Source organism: Serinus canaria, chromosome Z, assembly GCF_022539315.1.
Source record: "Serinus canaria isolate serCan28SL12 chromosome Z, serCan2020, whole genome shotgun sequence".
Taxonomy (NCBI): domain Eukaryota; kingdom Metazoa; phylum Chordata; class Aves; order Passeriformes; family Fringillidae; genus Serinus; species Serinus canaria.
The window spans coordinates 48308462-48326985 of record NC_066343.1 but is presented as its reverse complement, the minus strand read 5'-3'; the positions used below and the strand labels follow the sequence as shown (position 1 = coordinate 48326985).

Sequence of the window (18524 nt, the reverse complement as noted above, 5' to 3'; positions counted from 1 at the left end):
TGTCTCACTGATAAATCTGTGAAAATATAACATTCTTTCAAAGAAAGTTACCAAAGATACCATCCATCTTCACCCACTGAGCCCCTTGCAACCAAGCAAACCATTCTGGTCTGTCCAAATCTTTCCTTGAGGAGAAAGGAGTTTTAGAGCATAGTAGATCTCTGTGGTGCAGCCCTGGCAAACCTCTGTTTTACAGAGATCTACTTTCTGTGGATGGGGCAGCAGATTTCAATAATACAGGAACAGATAAGGGAGAGGTGGAGAGGCAGAACTAGGAACTAGTAACATTGCTAGGAAAACAGTACAGGTTTCTGAAGAAAGGATCTAGGACTTAAGAAGCAGCACAGAGGATGGAGACTAGTTTCCATAGGGCATAAGAAACCACTGTGATTCTTGTCTGTGGAAAGGAGACTGGTTTGATTTACATCAGACTTCAAACACTGGCAGGAGCCCACTTGCAGCAGGGACTGTAGCTCTTGCCTCTCTTTGTTGGTACCACTTGTGTCTCCAGACATGAATTATGTGATTTCACTGATATTGCAAATATTCATGGCACCACACTGGGGGATATAGCCTCTCCTGCTCTAATTCCCAGTCTGTCAGGTCATGGTATGGAGAGGAAAAAATCAGACAGCATCATATATTGCACAGTGCTATCAGATTGTCAGCATTTCTGAAAGAAGGCAGTATTTCTCTAGTCCAGAAAGCAACAGGTATTGCTGCCATTACAAAAGACCCATGTAAAGTCATAAAGACATTTCAAAGTAACACAAATCTGGCATCCATTAGATAGGCAGTCATGCCTCCTTTGTTCTTTTCATATTTTTAAAAATAATATTTAAATCATAAGGTGTATTTTCTCCACAAACAGCTGGTCCAAAAATGATTGAACCTTGGAAATGCTGACTGTGATACATAACAAGAAAAAAAAAGAGTCAACTAAAAACTGAAATAGTTATAATTTGAGCTGATGCAGATATTTATTAGGTAATTTATTTGTGATTTTTACATGATGAGGAAGAAAAAGGAACCAGAATTAGAACCAGAAGAAATATTTGAAAGAAAGCAAGTGTTCTTTCTCTTATCTTTATATGTAATGCACTTGGATGCATCGGTTTGAATTTTACCATAATGATTTGAATGTTAAACAATTCATTATTCTCTTCAATTATACAATCCAGATTGAGAAGGAAACATATTATGCTAGAGATAGCCTGTAGAATAGTATCTGGAAAGTAGGCTGTATCTGTATCAGTCTGCCTGATTGATTTCATTGAACTTGAAAGATTACAAACAAAATTGAATTCCAAAATCTATCAATCAAAATAATTAGTCTGAAAGAAACTGAAGAAATACCTTGAAGATCAATGTCCTGAATTGCTACTATTTAGCAAGCCAAATTTCTTTTTTTACCACAGTATATTTACATAAGTATGCCAGAAGTGTATTGACTGTAAACAGAGATGACCACAACACATTTTAACCCCATAAAGAATTATTTAACTTGTAACAGTAACTCTTAATTTTAGAGTTTAGAACTGAATGTTCAGCAAAACAATCCAGATTTCTAATATTTTACATTAATGAAGAAAGATGATTGCAACCTTGTATACATATATATATATATATATTTTAACTATTTGGCTTTTGAAAATAGGAATTGTGTGAAGGAAAATCCTAGCAGCTACACAGAGCTAAGATAAGCCTGTAGCTTTGACACAGCATTTTTTGTTTGCTGTAGGGGAAGTCCCTATGTTATCTGGTCTTCTTAGTTAACTTAAAACATTTATCATAAACTAGAAGCTTCCACTTCATTCTGGGAATGTTTTTGTAGTCATTTTTTGTTCTTACTGGAAAGAAACTTCACAGCTTGGCTTACGATTATTTTGTCTGTTTCATGACTCTTTTGTAACTCATGTATACCACATAGCTGTGTAAGTAAATTTGCCATTTACAAATGTCATGTTTATTGCTAAACAATTTGAAGCTTATTAAAATATGAGCTTCATCTAAGTCCTTTATTTGCGCTTCTACCTGCCTTGAGACCTCTGTGTTTTTCTGTGCTTGTGGAGATATGTCTCTGTCGGGCTGATATCCCCCGGGAAGTGCCTGGAAGCAGCAGGGACAGCAGTCTTTGTCTGTCTGGAGGTACGTGTGACGGGTGTGCAGAGGAGCCTTTATTGCATAACCTAATATCCACATCCTTCTTTCTAAGGGACTCATGTTATATGTTTTTGGAAGATTTGACCACAATTAACCAATTGCTGGTAAACACTTCCACATCAATGTACTGTATCAAGAGAAAACCTGATAGCTTCCAGGTAGGGGTTCCTGTGGTTTCTCAAATGCCTGCTGGCTTTTGGCCCACAAAACCATTAACTTCATACTGCAGGTGGCAGTACCTGATGCTTAGGGTATAGAGACCACAGAGGTTTGGGTGTCCTTCCCCTCCTTCAGTACACATCTCTGAGACGTGTATGCTCCCAAGGATCACAATTTTCTATTTGATTTTTATTTTACCCTGTAAATACACTCATTAGTAAAATGCTCTCACAACTGCTCTTTGTTCTTTGGTAATGTCCTGAGTAATATTCTTATTTCAGGATTGCTTTCTTGCAGAAAAGTTATGGCTGAGATCTTGTTAGAGCTATGTTTCATATAATAAGAAATATTATCACAGCAAAAAAACTATACGTAACATTGCATGTCCAAATTGTATTATCATGTTATTAAATTGGAGGTTGTTTCCCAGAAGGCTCTTTAAGTGACAGGGAACAGAAGCAAATAAATTGTTTCTTTGCCTCTGGAAAAACAGGACATAGCTCCTATAATTGATGGATATCCTGGAAACTGTGTCATTTCCAGTCCTTTGATACCAGTCATCCTCCGCATGAGTACGTATCCATCATGCAAACCATGTGTTTAGAACGTGAATAAATGATCTCAGGATGCTAAAAAGGAAAGAAAGGATAAGGCAAGGGACGCAAGGGTACTGATGTCGCTTTTGGTTTTGTTTTTCAGAGCTCACGTCTCTCAGGAACAGAGAACTCCTTGCCTAGAGAACTCCCTGCTCCGCCACGGCTGCTGGGAAAGGTGAGGCGTAGGAGCACGGCGCTGGGGCTTTTCGGCACGGCTTTCCGCGAAGGGCCGCGACCCGGAGCAGTTCCCGGCAGCGCCACGGCCGGCGCAGCCGCAGCGGGGGGGCCGGGGCCCGGGCCGGGGCCCGGGCCGGGGCCGGGGCCGGGGCCGGGGCCGGGCCGGGCCGGGACCGGGGCCGGGACCGGGGCCGGGGCCGGGGCCGGGGCCGGGGCCGGGGCCGGGGCCGGGGCCGGGGCCGGGGGGTAACACACCTGGTCCGACCGAGGCCTGGCCGAGATGGGGCGGGGGACGCTCCGCACAGCTTCGGCGGCCGCGGAGGGAGCCCCAGGTAGGGAGGAGCCGCCCGGCAGGGAGAAGCCGGACGGCAGCTCAGCGGGGCGCGGCGCTGCCAGAGCCCGGAGCCCGTCCCGGCGCTGCGCCGACCTCATCCCACCCTGAGGTGACCGCGGCGCCGGCGGCCATCCGAGCCTGCCCGGGTGCGTTGTCCCGGAGGCGTTCGGCTGGGAATGTCCCGTGGCAGGCAGGGCTGAGATAGGTGTCTAGGAATTTTGTTGCAAAACTCAAACTCCACCACAGCAGTATGGAGCAGTGCAGTAAAATGTGCTTGTGTGCGTGTAGATGTATATGTGTGTGTGTGTATATATATATTGTGTGTGTGTATATATATATATATTTATATACACACACACACACACACACACACACACACATATATATATGTATACACACACACATATATATATACACACACATATATACATAGGAGTATGTGTGTATAAACAGCAAAATTAAACAATAAGAACAAAAAGAAACTCAACAAAACAAAACACCACTTGTCCTTTTATTTGGTGCTAAAAATTTACGTGGAAAATGCAACCCTGTGACCTCAAGGTAAGCAATGAAAAAGCAGAAACTAATTTCCTGACATTGAAAGGTCACTACATTGAAAGGTGGCTTCTCTGATCACATTGTGATTGTGTAAAATGTGATTGTTTACACAATCACATTTTACACAATGTGATTATGTAAAACAATCACATTGTTTTACAAATGTGTTTCAGTTTCTTTCTGTTGCACCTTTTTTTTTCTTCTTTATGGAGACAATATAATTTAGCCTGTTTTTAAGAGCAGAAAAAAACCAAAAACAAAACAATGGAAATTAACATTTATCGGTCTCACCTACTGCAAATATCCACCCCCTCAATCTCCTAAGGTAGTTTCAGTTGTTACAACCTAAATGTTACATTCAGATGTTTTATATACCATGGTTTCCACATTCATCACACATATGGTAAAAACATTAACCTTAATCAGTTTTGCATATTACGTGGTTTTTCTTCCATGACAGATACTGTGAGCAGGCTGTCAAGTGGAAAGAAGAAAACAGTGAAAATTTTTAGAGCGCTCATTTTGCAGTATTTTAACTCCTCTGAGAATTTCAACCTTTTTATGATGTATGTGAAGATAACTTAAGAGAATGGATTTACACTGAAACATATGTTTAGAGTTGTATTTTGTGCTGTTGACTCAGTTCTCCCTCTACAGTCTACAACTTAATGTGAGTACCTCCTTTTTCTTCTAACACTTGAAGGGGGAGGGGGGTTCTGTATTCTTAAAGGACTTCTAGAATCAAGAAAATGAAAAAGACAGTGCTCTATTTTTTGCTAACATTGTACATAGGATTAAGAACTCTTTTTTCACTACACAGTAGCAAGGCAGTGTCCTTCACTGTGTCCAAATCGTGGGAAGACAATATCTGTCTTTGCAAGAGGTGGGTAGGAAATGCTTCTCCTGTTATTCCTACATTACTTCTATTCCTATGACCTTTGCAAACATCAGAAAATTGCGTAGAAAGTTCTAGTTGTTGTTAGCAGCTTTTTGGCATGGTTTGAGATTAATAATCTAGGGACCCTGAGTTTGTGTAAATGGATGACCACTTGGTGTTCCAAGGACTGGTGCTCACACATAGCTTTGATTAGATTATGTGTTTCTTAAAATGCCCATGGCATTTTATGTTTTAATTTTTGCAGCATTTTTTGTGTGTTTGGTTTCAGTGAACCACTGTTAGCAATACAGAATTTTCCCTGCTGGGGAACTTTCCAATAATGGGGAAGTTTCCTAAAGAAGTAGGTATGGTTACATCAACATTTAAGTTGTCACATGAAGTCTTTTGACAAATAGTTCTGGTTTTTCCTGTGTTTTTCATTTGATTGTGGCAGAAACAAGCAGTAGCAGTACTGAGGAGCAATTTGCACAGTTTAGAATAAACTTTGCTTTCAAAAAACTATTTGCCACAGATGTTGGAAGCTGGCAACAAGAGGACAGAAAGGGCATTGTGGTAGGTACTGTAAGAAAAACAGCAAGCTTTAGTAAAGGACTTTGACTGATATAAAGGTCTCAAACTGATCCAGAGGATTCTTCTGCTCAGGATAAAAGAGGAGAAGGTTCTATAATGATTATTGCAGTGGTTTTCTTTTTGCATGTGCATCTGGATTTGACCTGGACCTACATTTTTTTCCCTCTGAAAGTGAAAAATTGAATACAGAAGCGAACTTTCTCAGTCTTGAGGAAATTTGTAAGTAATAGTCATATTTCTTTTTTGTATTGTAAAGCTTGTTTTCCTGTACAGTGGGAGAAAGTATGCTAATTAGTGTCAGCAATTGCAGGACATAAACTTGGGTCTTAGGGCTATAAAAGCTAACTTGTTGTCTGTCTTCCAGGAGTTAATCAGAGCACTCCTCCTGGAGATCATGCCATCACAGTTTTTCTGTCAAAAAGGTGGATAGGGGTTGCAGGCAGGAATATGGGTATCTTTCAGTGTCCTGACTGTAGAGCACATACTGTTTGTTCCAAGCAGTGTACTAGTTCAAAGTAGTCTGCTTTGTTTTGAGCAGTCTACAGTCTCTACTTAAAAAAAAAAAAAAGGAAAGTATTTTGAGTTTGAGTGTGCTACGACTCTGGTCATTCTGATAGGGGGAGTGCAGATTACAGGGTCAGTCCCAGTGGTAGGCTTGTCTCCAGAACAAGGGTGATTATGGCACATTTATGTGATGGGTATGCCTCTATCTTGCTTGAGAAGCTTTTCTTTGTGGCTTAGTTGGTGGTCTGGAGTGCTTGTTGCTCTAGCAGGGGAATCATGATGGAGGCATTCTGATGCATACCCATTCAGAGAAGCTCTTGGTGACCCACAGGATTGGGCTGCAATTTTCTAGTGCTTTCAAGGACATCAGTTGTGGCTGAGGAGTAAGTCTGGTACCTAACTGCTTTATGAAGCCTAGGATTTATCAATTTATCAGATCTTGCACCCTGAGAATCTTCTTTGTATTTTTCCTGTGCCTGTTTTCAGACTATGCTTACATTGTTAACAGTGTAGTGGATTGCCTTCCTTTCTCAGCTCCATATGCATTGCTTGCTGCAAAATCAGCTGTTGGGATCAGGCAGCAGCAATCTGAGGAAAAGAGGTAGCTTGAATCAAATTGTTAGAAGGAGTCTAGTTCCCTAAAGCCACAGCACTGTAAGGGCACTGGTGTCTTATGAATTCAAGACAAAATTGTTTTTTCACTAGCATCTTAAAGTTGACAATCAGAGAAGGAAGGACGAAACATAAAAATTGTGAAGAATGGCAGTCAAGATAGAATTTCATCAGTTAGGAAGTGTCATGAGCATTACAGTTGTCTAATTTCTGATACAGATTCTAAAACTATCACTAGAAAACAGCTAAAGGCAATCCTTCCTTATTTTGGTGGATATTCGTGGGGCCAAAATTAGAACTTTATTTAGAAAAAAAATTACCATTTTCTGTATTTGTGACTTAAAATACAGACTTCCCAAAAGCAGTGGGTGTGTGAAGATTAAATGTATGAGTTGATACTGATAGTATTTTAAAATGTTAAAGTGTTGTGTAGGACTATAAAGCCTATGTCAGTAAAGAGGGGAAAAACTTCTGACAGAAAAGTGAAATGACTTTTGTATTCAGATGTAAGCAGCAGAAATTCAAGGCAATAGATTCTGCTTGTAGACTGACTGGCTTTGTCGCTGTTTTACAAAAGCACTTTTGTGTGAACAGTTGATTCATAGTTGTTACTGCGTAAATATGCGTTATGAGATGAACTACTGCAGGAATGGTTTTCACAATATACGTAACTTTGTGAGCCTTCTGGTGTGTACTGTGGGACCGGGGTAAAAAAGCAGGGTGTATTCACTGAATGTTAAAATAAAGCTTACAGGTGGGAAAGAACCAAGTTCTATTTCCTGCACTGACAGTACAGAAAATTCTTTCATTCTTGTAATGGGACCAACATTCCCTACTATAGTTAGGGGTACAACTGGGTATTTGTGAGTGACTTACTCACTTAACAACAGATGATGATAGAGGATTCATTCAGCCATCTGTCAAGAACAGGTATTTAAAGCAAATAAAGGAAGATGTTTTTCCTAGACCCACCCATGTAAGCAAGATTTCTGCCTGATTATCTACTGGGTGCAGTTTCATCCTGTTTTTAAATAGGGTGGAATTCAGTGTCTCCTGTCCAGTTCTTTGTGTGGATTGCTATAAAGTGTATTTGACAGTGCAACTCAGAAAATGAGTATTTATTTATATTTGTCTATTTTTTATCAGTTTAGGTTCCATCTGCATCATGGGAAGGCCTTTGTTTTTGTATGTATTTTTATTCTGCTGGCATTTCCTAAATGGTAAGAAGCCATAAAAAGCAGTAGAACTATTTTAGTGTGTTTTCTTTCATTGTATAAACACAGAAATGTTAATTTCTCCAGTTTTCCTTCAGCTGCTAGCATTTGAGGTTTTTTCCCTTAATGTTTTATGTGGAAAAGTCTAAGCATGGCCTTACATTAAACTAGATGCATATATTTTGATATGGGGCTAGGTTAAAATCCCTGTCAGTGTTCCAGCAGATGCAAGGTTTCAAACAAGGTACCATTAGCATTACACCAAAGGTTTTCTAGGCTCTATCAAACCTGAGAAATGTTGTGTACCCTTTAACTGCGTGGGTAAAAAACAATTGGCGTTTTTATAAGCAGAACATTCCCATTGGAGGCACTAACTTGCCTGTTACCACGGCAGTGTTTTCCCAAAGCAGCAGCTGAGGGGCTGTGCGTATACAGTTCATTGGTTAAAGTACAGCATCACACTGTGTGTGTGCACAAAGCAGGTGTCTGCAGATATGAGTGCCCATTCTGTGGTATACAGCAGAGGTCTTGTGTTTAGTCACACACTTGGACAACTACATAACAAAGTGTTTATCTTTTCAGATCAGAGCAGATACTTTGGTCCTTAAAATTTCCTATGCATATGATAAGACATTACTTTAAAGATTAGGTGTATTATTTAAAAACTAAGTTTTCTTCCAAATTTTGTTTTTCAGCTTTATTCACTGTCGAAGCTCCTCAGTCACTCTACATTGCGGAACGTGGGAACAATGTGACCATGGAATGCACATTTCCAGTGAATGGGAAATTAGAATTTAGAGATTTAAGTGTCAGCTGGGAAAAGAAAGATGAGTTGAAGCAGGTTTATGTACTTCACAAAGGAGAGGAAGACTTCAAAATTCAGCACAGTGACTTTACAGGAAGAATAAAATTGTTGAAAGAGAATCTGAACTTGGGACAGTCTCTCCTTCAGATCACTGATGTGAAGCTCAGAGATGCAGGGGTTTACCGCTGTGTTATTGTCTATGGGGGAGCTGACTACAAGACAATCCATCTGAAAGTTAAGGGTGCGTCTGCTACTACCAGAGGTTCAATACTCTGATACTCTTAAAAGATTTTAGAGGAGACCCTGAAGTAAGATATTTCTGGATTAGCAGTTAAAGAAACCTCATTAGAGACAGGAGCTGTCCGATGGTGCTTGTGCAGCTGTGTAGCTTGGCACTTCTGTTTAGGCTGAATTCATGTTCTGTCCTTTAAATCCGCCATGGCACGTAAGGAATCAGGTTGCAAAATCATGTGTAGAGTACAAAGCACATGAAGCCTGGTGAGCTTTCTAAACCACATCAAAATTGTAATAAATCCTGTACTTCCAGTTACAGACTCAATAGTGATACTTACTTTTCATGTCAAAATCCAAGCTGAAACATGACCCTGGGGGCTGGGGAAAAAGAAAAGGTGTTTTTCATTTAATACAGGCTGTTCTTCTAGCTTCCTGTTGGTAATGATTTTTTTTTTTCCCAATTGTTTAGCTCCTTACAGAATTATAAACCAAGGAGTGGTGAGCACAGGACGCAATGAATGGAAGTTGACGTGTCAGTCGGAGGGATACCCAGAAGCTGAAGTGATATGGCAAAATAGAAACTACGAAGATTTGACTTATAAGGCAAACACAAAATTTGAAACTGCAAGTGACCAGTTGTACCGTGTGACAAGTACCCTTACAATCAAAAGTGGAATTAATGAGATTTATTACTGTATATTCTGGAATAAAGAGCTGCAAGAAAATACAACTGCCATTTTACACATAGCAGGTAACACTTCTAAATTTCATTATGGTAATACACTTCAAGATGATAATGTAATTTTGTCCCAGTCGAATCAGCTGTGATTTGTTTCTCTTTCCAAATTTTGAAGAGGCTAGAAAGAAATACCTGTGTCATTATGTTTTGTTATTAATGTGTTCTTTAACCATACTAACATGTTCATCATGCATGTATGCTCAGAATTTAAAGACAGGAATTTTGTGTGATCTGCAGGTATCTGGAAATTGATTCTAAATGTTTAAAAAGTTCTATTATTTGGAAGACATGCAACTCAGCACCTGGAAATTAAATTCTTCCATCTTCCAAGAATAGTCTGGTTTGTTGATGATTACTGGTCGCATAAACTTGAACAATATGGTCTTTTCCTGCCACCACAGCCTTTGCTTTGAGCACATTTAAATTTAAGTAATTGTACACAGATTTTTTTTCCTCATAAAGTCAGATCATAAATGGACAAGACCAATACAATTCCTTACTAAACCCTTTAACTGAGCAGCTCCTCTGCTGCTTTTGCTTTTAATTATTCTTTTCTGCATTGTAGCCTGATATGTTTTCAGCCAGACTGGAGACCCAATCCAACTCAAAATTAGTATTTCTCTTTTTCAGACTGTTACTTAGTGAGGTCATTTCCTGGGCTCAGTTCACCACCTAGTTTTAAAAACACCTGTGTGACTGCATGTTTTGGACATGACAAGGGTTTGAAGCAGGCATGTTTAGAGTGAGAAAACCAAGTAATTCTTTCAATGGGCAAGTTTGATTTTAACAAGAAAAATATCTGGCCTTAAAGGAGTCCACTTACTCTTTGCATTTAGAGCAATCATTACCCAATGAAACTAACTGTGTCCTCTTTTCAATTACCTTTTTTCCTTTAATCCTGATGGGAGACTAAGGCAGATGTAACACTTTGACAAGCAGAATTCTGATGGGATCAGAGGCACTATCACATGAAATGCAGAGAACAAAGAAAATATTAATATGTTCCTTCTTCCCCCCACCTTATTTGGAAAAAGTGTTATGTGTACCATTAGGACCTGACCTTAGACACAATCTATAATGTTGTTGTCATGTCTTAATTGCTCACAACAAAAATAATACAGTGAAAATGAAAGACAAAGGGAGGATCCTATGAAATTAGGCAGTAATGTCTTATCCTATGCAATAATGTCTTATCTCCCACCTGTTTTTCTTGAAGATTCAACTGATGGCATTCTCCAGACTGAGAGCAGACGCTTTGTTGGAGCAACTCTCATTGCTACTGCTTTTGTTGGATCAGTGCTTCTGTTTCTGCTCTGCATAATAAAAGGTTTGCAAATTATTTATTTTAGAGTATCTCAGTTATTATCAGTCTGCTCTGTTAATTCATCCTCGCTGAGTGGAATGAGACAGTTTTTTACCATATAATTTATTTAACTTTCTTTGCTGGACTTGAGTGGATACTAGCAAGTTGACAGAGTGAAACAGGTTATTAGCCCCTCACAAACTGCACTTAGCCATGCATGTCTGTTAATCTTTCTTACAGGTAAGCATGTAAGCAGTAAGATTAGTGTCTTACCTCTTGCAACATCAAAGCACTTATTATTACCTACTGGAAATTGGAGTTTCCTGTTCTGTGTCCTCCCTTTTGACGGGGGACCAGAATGCTGGTAGCAGACAGGATACTGGAGACTTTTTAGTGGTTCTTTTTCTGCATTCTCTGAAAAATTTCACTGAACTGTGAGAGCATCTGTTTTTTTAAATGAATATTTCATTGATTTCCTTACTAACTTTTGAGCTTTCTCAGTTCACTTCCTAAATTAATATTGGATATTTTCAGCATCACAGTATGTTCAAAAGCTAAAGCATTGGCAATAATTTGTTTTCACTTGCTAGCTAACAAAATAAAGACTTGAAGAAATAATTTGTAGGTTGTCTGAGTATGAAAAGACTATAGCTAGCACCCAAAATAAAGGAAAAAAAAGGTTTTAAACTTGTTACTTAAACTGAAAGAAGTACTGGTAATTTCTTTTTCTTTCATAGGTTGGGTAGGGGAGGGGGTGGCTGTGGAAACATCCTGAGAGAAGTATTCATAAGCTTAACAGGCTTGCAGGTGATTCTAACAGGCTGCAAGAGAACTGTAGATAATCCTGCAAGTATAAGAATATATTTGCCCTAAGAACATAATAGGAGTAGGAGGAGAACATGAAAGTGGAAGAACGGACAGCAAAATCCTTGACTGCTCAAAAGAATCCCACTGGGGATTTCATTGAAGGTCAGAAGTTTCCTAGGTTGCCTGACTAATATTTATTGTTTGTGTGTGTAAGTGATAATGCCCATCACATTAGCTTTCATGTCTATCTATATATACACACATACACATATGAGTGTGTGTGTGTTTGATAAACTACAAGTTGATTCAAAAGCTAAACTAGTGACAATAAGTTTTTGTCCTAAATTCTAAGCTGTCCTGGGTTACTGGACAAGTGGTTTTTTCAGAGCAGAATCTTCCCAGAATGTGAGCATTTTTCCCCTCAAAAAGCACTGAGAAGATGTTGCCCTTTCTGTTCCCTGTTTTATGATGTGTTCAATTCTGGATGAAAAGATGCGATGGGAAACCATTTGAACAAGTATTTGCCAGTGATGTTAGTGCATAGTATCAACTGAGTTCCAGCTTAAAACAAGAAAAGGAGGTTGGAAAGGAAACCAACAGACTGGGAGCACTGAAGAATTTATTTTAAAGTCTTGGAAGAAATTTAGTGTTTTGAGAACAAATGATTACACTATGTAATGTGTGCCCCTCCCACCAATGTGTTTAAGCTCCTCATTAGGAAGTATTTTGGATTGTTTTTAAACTTTTTTTTGTTTTCTTTCAGCTAGAGCAAATAAGGGCAACAGAACACCTGTGGCAAGTCCATCAATAACAAGTATGTACATAGATAAGTCTAGCAGAGTGTGATTCTTGTGGAAATAATTGCTTGAACATTAACTTCATAATGATGACAACCAAATGGGGATTTAAATTCCATTTTGATTTTGCTTTCTACTTTTCATTTACATAACAACTATAAATTACAATTGAAGAATAGCTTTTCATGACTGTGTCATCCTTTTGAAAGGAAAATGTGAAAGAAAAGCATACTTGTTCCTGGAACTGATGCACTCCTGATATGCACAAGAAAAGGAGAGAGCAGTATGCTGTGTTTTGGAAAGTCTGCAGTAGGACGGGACAGGCTCCCTGGAACAAAATACCTCAGAATGGCATCACATCCTGATGTGCAAACTTTTTGCTGCAATTTGAACTGTGTTGGCACATTCCTCTGTTTTCTCCAGTATCACAGCTTGCATTTGAGGATCTTTGTCACAACATTCATGACAGAGAGTTTTGCCCCATTGAGAGAAACCCAGGGAACCTTTAGTTTCTGTGTTGTGATATTGATGCTATTTACTGTGAGCAAAGCTCAGTGGAAGGCCAGTACCACCATGACAGGTGGTATTGAAGGAAATTAAGAAAAGAGCAAAGAGACTTAATATTTACATCAGGAAAGAAGAGATTAAAATCCTTTTGCTGCCTCTCAAACTGGTTACTGGCTAACATTTTGAATTTGTGGTATGGGTATTGGGAGAACACCACAAATTAAATTGCTGTGTGAAAATTGGTTCATGCAGGCCATTGGCAGTTTTCCTAAGAAAAAGTCTCTTGAGATTACTTGCCCAAACACACACAGCATTTGGTGTTAATCTCATCTCTTGCTCTGGATTCAAGTCGCTCTAGATCCTGAGTGGACTGAGGTGGCAGTTTCTAACACAGATCTATCACTATAGGAAGAGTTTTAAGCTATGCTTACTGCTGTGTGTATGTATGTCCTTTGCTTACAGAACTGTCAAAAGATACGAATACACACAACTGGAGAGATGCTTCCCTTGAAGACAGAGAACTGAAATGTAAGTATAAATTATGAAGAAAAAATTAGTAGCAAATTTTACACAGCATAAACCATGCCTGGTCACTGGAGCATCAATTCAAGACTGGTTCATTTAGCCTCTTGTTTCAAAAGACAGAGCCTTCCAGAGATAATACAGCCACCCATTCTGTGTCTTACAAACTCACCATCATAACTGTTTGTTACATCAAATAATGAATCTGGTTTTTAAAATAGAATGTAAAGATATACAAAGGAAAATGTGATGTGGAGATATATAAAAACCCAAAGCAGTCGCTTTTTCCTGCTTGCACTTTTGCTATAGAAAGAGTTGTCCATGCATATCTGTAAGGGTGGTGATGGCAATGAGGGAGGGGACAGGAACCTGTCACAGCCACTTGAGCAGGTCTCGAGCTGTGTGATTCTGCCTCAACAAAGCAAGAAAATATATGAACAAACATCTCAAATCTCTGAAACATCCTATGGTGTGGAACAGGAGGATGAAATTATTGAGCTTTTTTCTCTCACTTTCTTACTGACTTCTAAAGCACTTGCATTAATTACATCCCAAATCCCTCCCTGCTACACTTTACTGCAGTAAACTTACAGGTAAGCCTGCTGGTCCTGCAGGTGTTGATCTCCAAGCCAGAGTTAGGGTCTGGGGATATGCCACTGGGAATACAGGCAGAGGGAGCAATAAATCTATTTGAAAGAACTTTAAAAGGTTTTGAAAGAAAGGGGGACCTAAGCAATAGCAATCTCCCTATATTTTCTACAGAGGATTTCCCAACAGTATGTTTGAACTATCACTTTTATGTCCTCCCATGATCATCTTTTCCTGTTTGATCTTTTAATTAATTTAATTTTAGATCTTTAAGTTTGACAATGAAGGAAACCTTTTGGTACCTTCAAGCTCTAGGAAAGGGGTGCAAAACTATGAAGTGCTCTATGCCTTCCATCATTTTGTAATTTGATAATTTTTTTATATAATTCTTCCTGTTACAGATATACAAATTGAGAAGACCTAGAGAGAGAAGGGGAAGACTTTTTCCCTTTTGTTGTGAAGATTTGTCAGCTCAAATGTTCTGTGTTCTATGTATTGGAGGGGATATTAATTTTTTTTGTATTTATTGTGTGATAGCAGTCTTCTATATTGTTGTAACACAGGAAAAAATGTAATGAAGGTAAAATAATTATTATAGCATAAAAAATTATTGAATGCAGGCTTCTGTATATGTTACTGGATATTGAGGTATTTATTTAAATATCAAAGTTTCTACCTTCTCAAGTTTAGACAAATGTGTCTTTTAAAGATTTCATTTAATTGAATGTATCTTTCAGGTAAAGCACTTTAGGTCTATGACCATCATGAATTTCATAGCTAGCTCTTGATAGGTCATCTTCTGAACCTTTTTTTCTTCTTTCTTCACCTGAGTTTTCAGTTTCCTGCACATAACTGGTTTTCCATACTTTAAAGAATCTTTTCAAAACTTTGATCCTCATAAAAGGTGCAACAAGACAAGTTGCCATACATACAGGGCATTTTCATTATTAAAATACCAGATGCTCTCAGCTAAGCCTGAAAAAGATGATTTAAAACTCTTGGTAACTATGGTTTGGAAATTAAATAATACTAAACTTTTTGATATTTTCTTTTGGGCATTTAATTTCCTCATGATATTGCTGGCACTACTTGGTTACTGCTCACTGTCTTCTGATTTGCAGTCTGGGGATAATACAATTCTTTGGACATTTAGGAAAAGCAGCCCTTTCTTTAGATTACCATTTTGTTTTCTTGGAAATGGAAAAAGGAAAACCTATTTACTTCAAGGACATGAAATACATGCACATGTGATTACATAGAAATGCTGAAGAAACCTGTTCCTGGATCCCATTTCACAAGTTATTGTTATGTTACATTTTGCTAAGTGCATAGCCTTTTGGGAGGGATAACACACAGGTGAAAAAAATTTATTACAATGGTCTTCACAATTGTATTTTTTTAATAAAAAAGAATTAAAAACCATTTTTATTGTTTTTCTTGTGTTTTTTCCTGGTTTCCTCAACCTGTCAGCTCGTAGTGTAAGCTCTATTTGCATATTTCTGAGAAAAAACTGTATCTAAGATTTCGGTGTAGGAGAGAGTCTACACCCATGACCTCCCTCTAATGGCTCCCGCAAAGAACAGATGGCAGAGGACTGGAATCTCATTGGACTCAGGTTTTATTTTTATTTGAAAATAAATAATGTATTATGCAGTCCCAAGAATGTGGACGCAGTCCTCATTCATGAATGCCAGGGCTTCACTGCTGGCAGTATTCAAACTAGCTAATTCAAGGTTGTCTTTAATAATCTCAGAAAGTTGTCCTCTTTAGTAGAATAGAGAAATGTCTCTCAGAATCACAATGGGGTTGGTCAACCACAGTTAAGTAAAATAGTTACTACAGAGTAATTTCCCTGATTCATTGCAGACCTTGTGTATTCTGATACTGATTCTTCCCATTTGACTCCTCAAGGTTACTATGTGAACTTGAATATCTCCTGCTTCCTAACATGCTTTTTGAATCTGGGTGTCATTGAAGGTGATAGCCAAATTTTAATTATCTACAGAGGTTTTTGAGATATCAGGGCCATTTATAGACAAAGTACTGACTCAGCACAAAAGTATACAATCATATCACCACATAAAAGATTCCCTTTCCAGACAAGATGACCTTTTCACTTTCTACTTCCTGTTTGAGACTGGACAAGTTGTGTGCATATTACAGTAAAAGTGAAGACGTCTCCTCTTGTTAGTTCTTATTGGCCTTTGCAAGGCAGTGCTTGCTTAGTGTTATGGAACTGAAGTTAATATCTTTATCAAACTCTACTGTAGAGTTTGATAAACAGCAGGAACTGTTACATTTCTCTTTTCCCAGTAGGAGAAAGGGCAAGTTACTGTTGAAAGTGCTGTATATCAGATGAGTAAGATAATGAAATGAGGGAATAAAAACAGAAGTTCTTTAACTGAACCCTAACTTCTAAAATGACAGTGCTTGAATTCCTGAGTGCTTGATGGAAAGCATAAAATGTTGCTACTTCTTTAGAAAAGCGAGACATGTGGTAAATAACAGGTAAAGTGAAAAGCCCTGCCATCACTAAATAAGCTTTCTTTTATACTTCTCTGAAATACAAAGCTGAACTTGTCTAATCTTATTTTAGAAATTAAACTTTTAGTGTAATTTAAGTTTTGTGGCTTAACTTTTATGAAAGTGAAGGAGACAGGGAGACAGGCCCACATGTTTATCCTTCAATGCCATAAGTGGTTTCAGGTCAAGTATTTTCTGCTCATAACAGAGGCAGAATACACATCAAAGTGAAAATAGAACACATTTAGTTAATCAGAACTAGGTAAGTGAAAATTCTTCCTATCCTAACACAAAAAATGTAGTTAAGCACTATATATGTAATAACATTTTTTCTTTCCATTAAAAACTTTTGCATGATGCTTCAGTGTTTTCAGATAGCTGGAAGACAAAATACAGCAGCAAGCAGGAGCAGACTTAACTTCAGTAAGCTGCATTTTACTTTCTAGTAGCCAAGCATTATTAGATTTCCAAAAGTGCTCAGAAAAGCCTGGTTCATGTGCACAGTCAAAGTTGGCTTATTGCTATTTTAGTTCAGAACTCATTTATTTTACAAATGTAACTACGAACCAGTGTGGTGGCCTGCTTTGTGATGTGACATTTAATTTTGTGGAATATGAAAGCTATTGATAATTACAATTCCAATAAAGATCTAATAATATGAAAAATGTAATCATTGCTATTGACCTGCACAGCTTTTCATGAAGTAGAGCTGCAGGACTTTCAACTGTGTCCCTTTTCCCCTTTGGTTAAAAAAATCCAATAGTGCATCATTAAAAGCATGGGCTAGCCAGGAAAACAACAAAGGTATTAAGAGTGGAATTTCTGCTTTTGCAGACCTTAGCAGTAGGACTTCCGGTTTTTCAGCATATTGTCCCAGATTCCCTGTCTCTCTCTGTCTCCATATTTTTCTGGCTCTGCAAGTGTATGATTGTCCCAGTCAAGGCAGATACTACTGGGTTCATGTGATGCCCTAGGTAAGTCACTGATTCTTGGGCAATTTCAGTGAGCTATCTCCTTGTTCCGATATGGGAACACAGGAAGAAAACATACTGTAGGCAGGACTAGCTAAGAATGAGTAGAATATGGTGATGGTGGTTGTGAAGTAACTTTGGTGTTTCTTTTCTGTCATCCAAATCATTGACTTCTGCCAAAGTAGTCATTGGAGCTTTTCTGGGAAAAGGTGAGACTACTCTTGAATTACTATGTGTGACAGGGCTACACATGACAAGCGTACTGAGGAAAAATGAAGTAATGTAACAGTGGTTTTGTTGAGCTAGTTGATCTGTACTAGGCAGCAGGAGACATAATTTCTTAAATCAGGCTGGAATTGTGAGGCAGGCAATCATCATACATCATCCCAAACCAGCCAGGATTTGCAGGAGTAAAGCCACAATAGTTTTTTGTGTTGAGGTAGAGCACAATTCCCACAAGCAGTGAGAATCTAATAGGAGACAAAAGAGTGTGTGTGTCCCACCTCTAGCACAAACACATCTGTATCTCTTTTATGTCTCTCACTTATTATGTCATCATAAATTAAAAGATGGAGTGATGAAAAATGAAAAGATGCATCCATTTATAAAGCTGTTTGATAGAACAAAATTCTTTTATTTTGGAAGGGGATCTATCAATCACCTAATCCAATCTTCCACTCAAAGCAGTGACTTTGTAAAAACAATTGTGCAGGCTTTGTCCTGTAAAGTTCGGTGCATTTGTAAACATGGAGATTCATAACCTCACTGAAGTGTTTGATTAGCCTCATAGTGGTTTGGTTTTTTTTGTTGTTGTTGTTTTGTTTTTTTGTTTTTTTTTTTTTGGCAGTAACATCAACTTAGATAAAAATTAAGAGGAAATAGATTCTGCAAATATTAGGTAATTGCTTGATGAATTCTTGTAAAATTAATCTGATGAAGGTAA

At 38.3% G+C, this 18524-nt stretch overlaps 1 protein-coding gene across 11 annotated transcripts; it reads left to right on the top strand.

The window, feature by feature from the left end:
• Positions 1–1837: 1837 nt before the first annotated feature.
• Positions 1838–15509, top strand: LOC103823843 (programmed cell death 1 ligand 1). 11 transcript variants are annotated; one of them, XM_050987212.1, is made up of 11 exons: positions 1838–2148; positions 3022–3093; positions 4448–4657; positions 5628–5674; positions 7718–7791; positions 8481–8831; positions 9294–9575; positions 10780–10890; positions 12437–12487; positions 13440–13505; positions 14489–15509. In XM_050987212.1, the coding sequence occupies exons 5-11, from the start codon at positions 7737–7739 to the stop codon at positions 14509–14511; spliced, it is 939 nt and encodes a 312-aa protein (XP_050843169.1). In that variant the 5' UTR covers positions 1838–2148; positions 3022–3093; positions 4448–4657; positions 5628–5674; positions 7718–7736; the 3' UTR covers positions 14512–15509. The 11 variants fall into 11 exon arrangements, with proteins under 11 accessions (XP_050843169.1, XP_050843170.1, XP_050843174.1 ...); XM_050987213.1 differs by lacking the exon at positions 1838–2148 and adding an exon at positions 2876–2894; XM_018924067.3 differs by lacking the exon at positions 1838–2148 and having other exon boundaries at positions 2907–3093.
• The last annotated feature ends 3015 nt before the right edge of the window (positions 15510–18524 follow it).

Excerpts from the sequence above, each read along its gene's own strand:
- LOC103823843 (XM_018924071.3), top strand. The coding sequence starts at position 4,737 with ATGAAAAAGACAGTGCTCTATTTTTTGCTAACATTGTACATAGGATTA. Across the intron at positions 5,675-7,722 it reads TCTCAGTCTTGAGGAAATTT|GTTCCATCTGCATCATGGGA; the intron begins GTAAGTAATAGT and ends TTATCAGTTTAG. Across the intron at positions 8,832-9,293 it reads AATCCATCTGAAAGTTAAGG|CTCCTTACAGAATTATAAAC; the intron begins GTGCGTCTGCTA and ends CCAATTGTTTAG.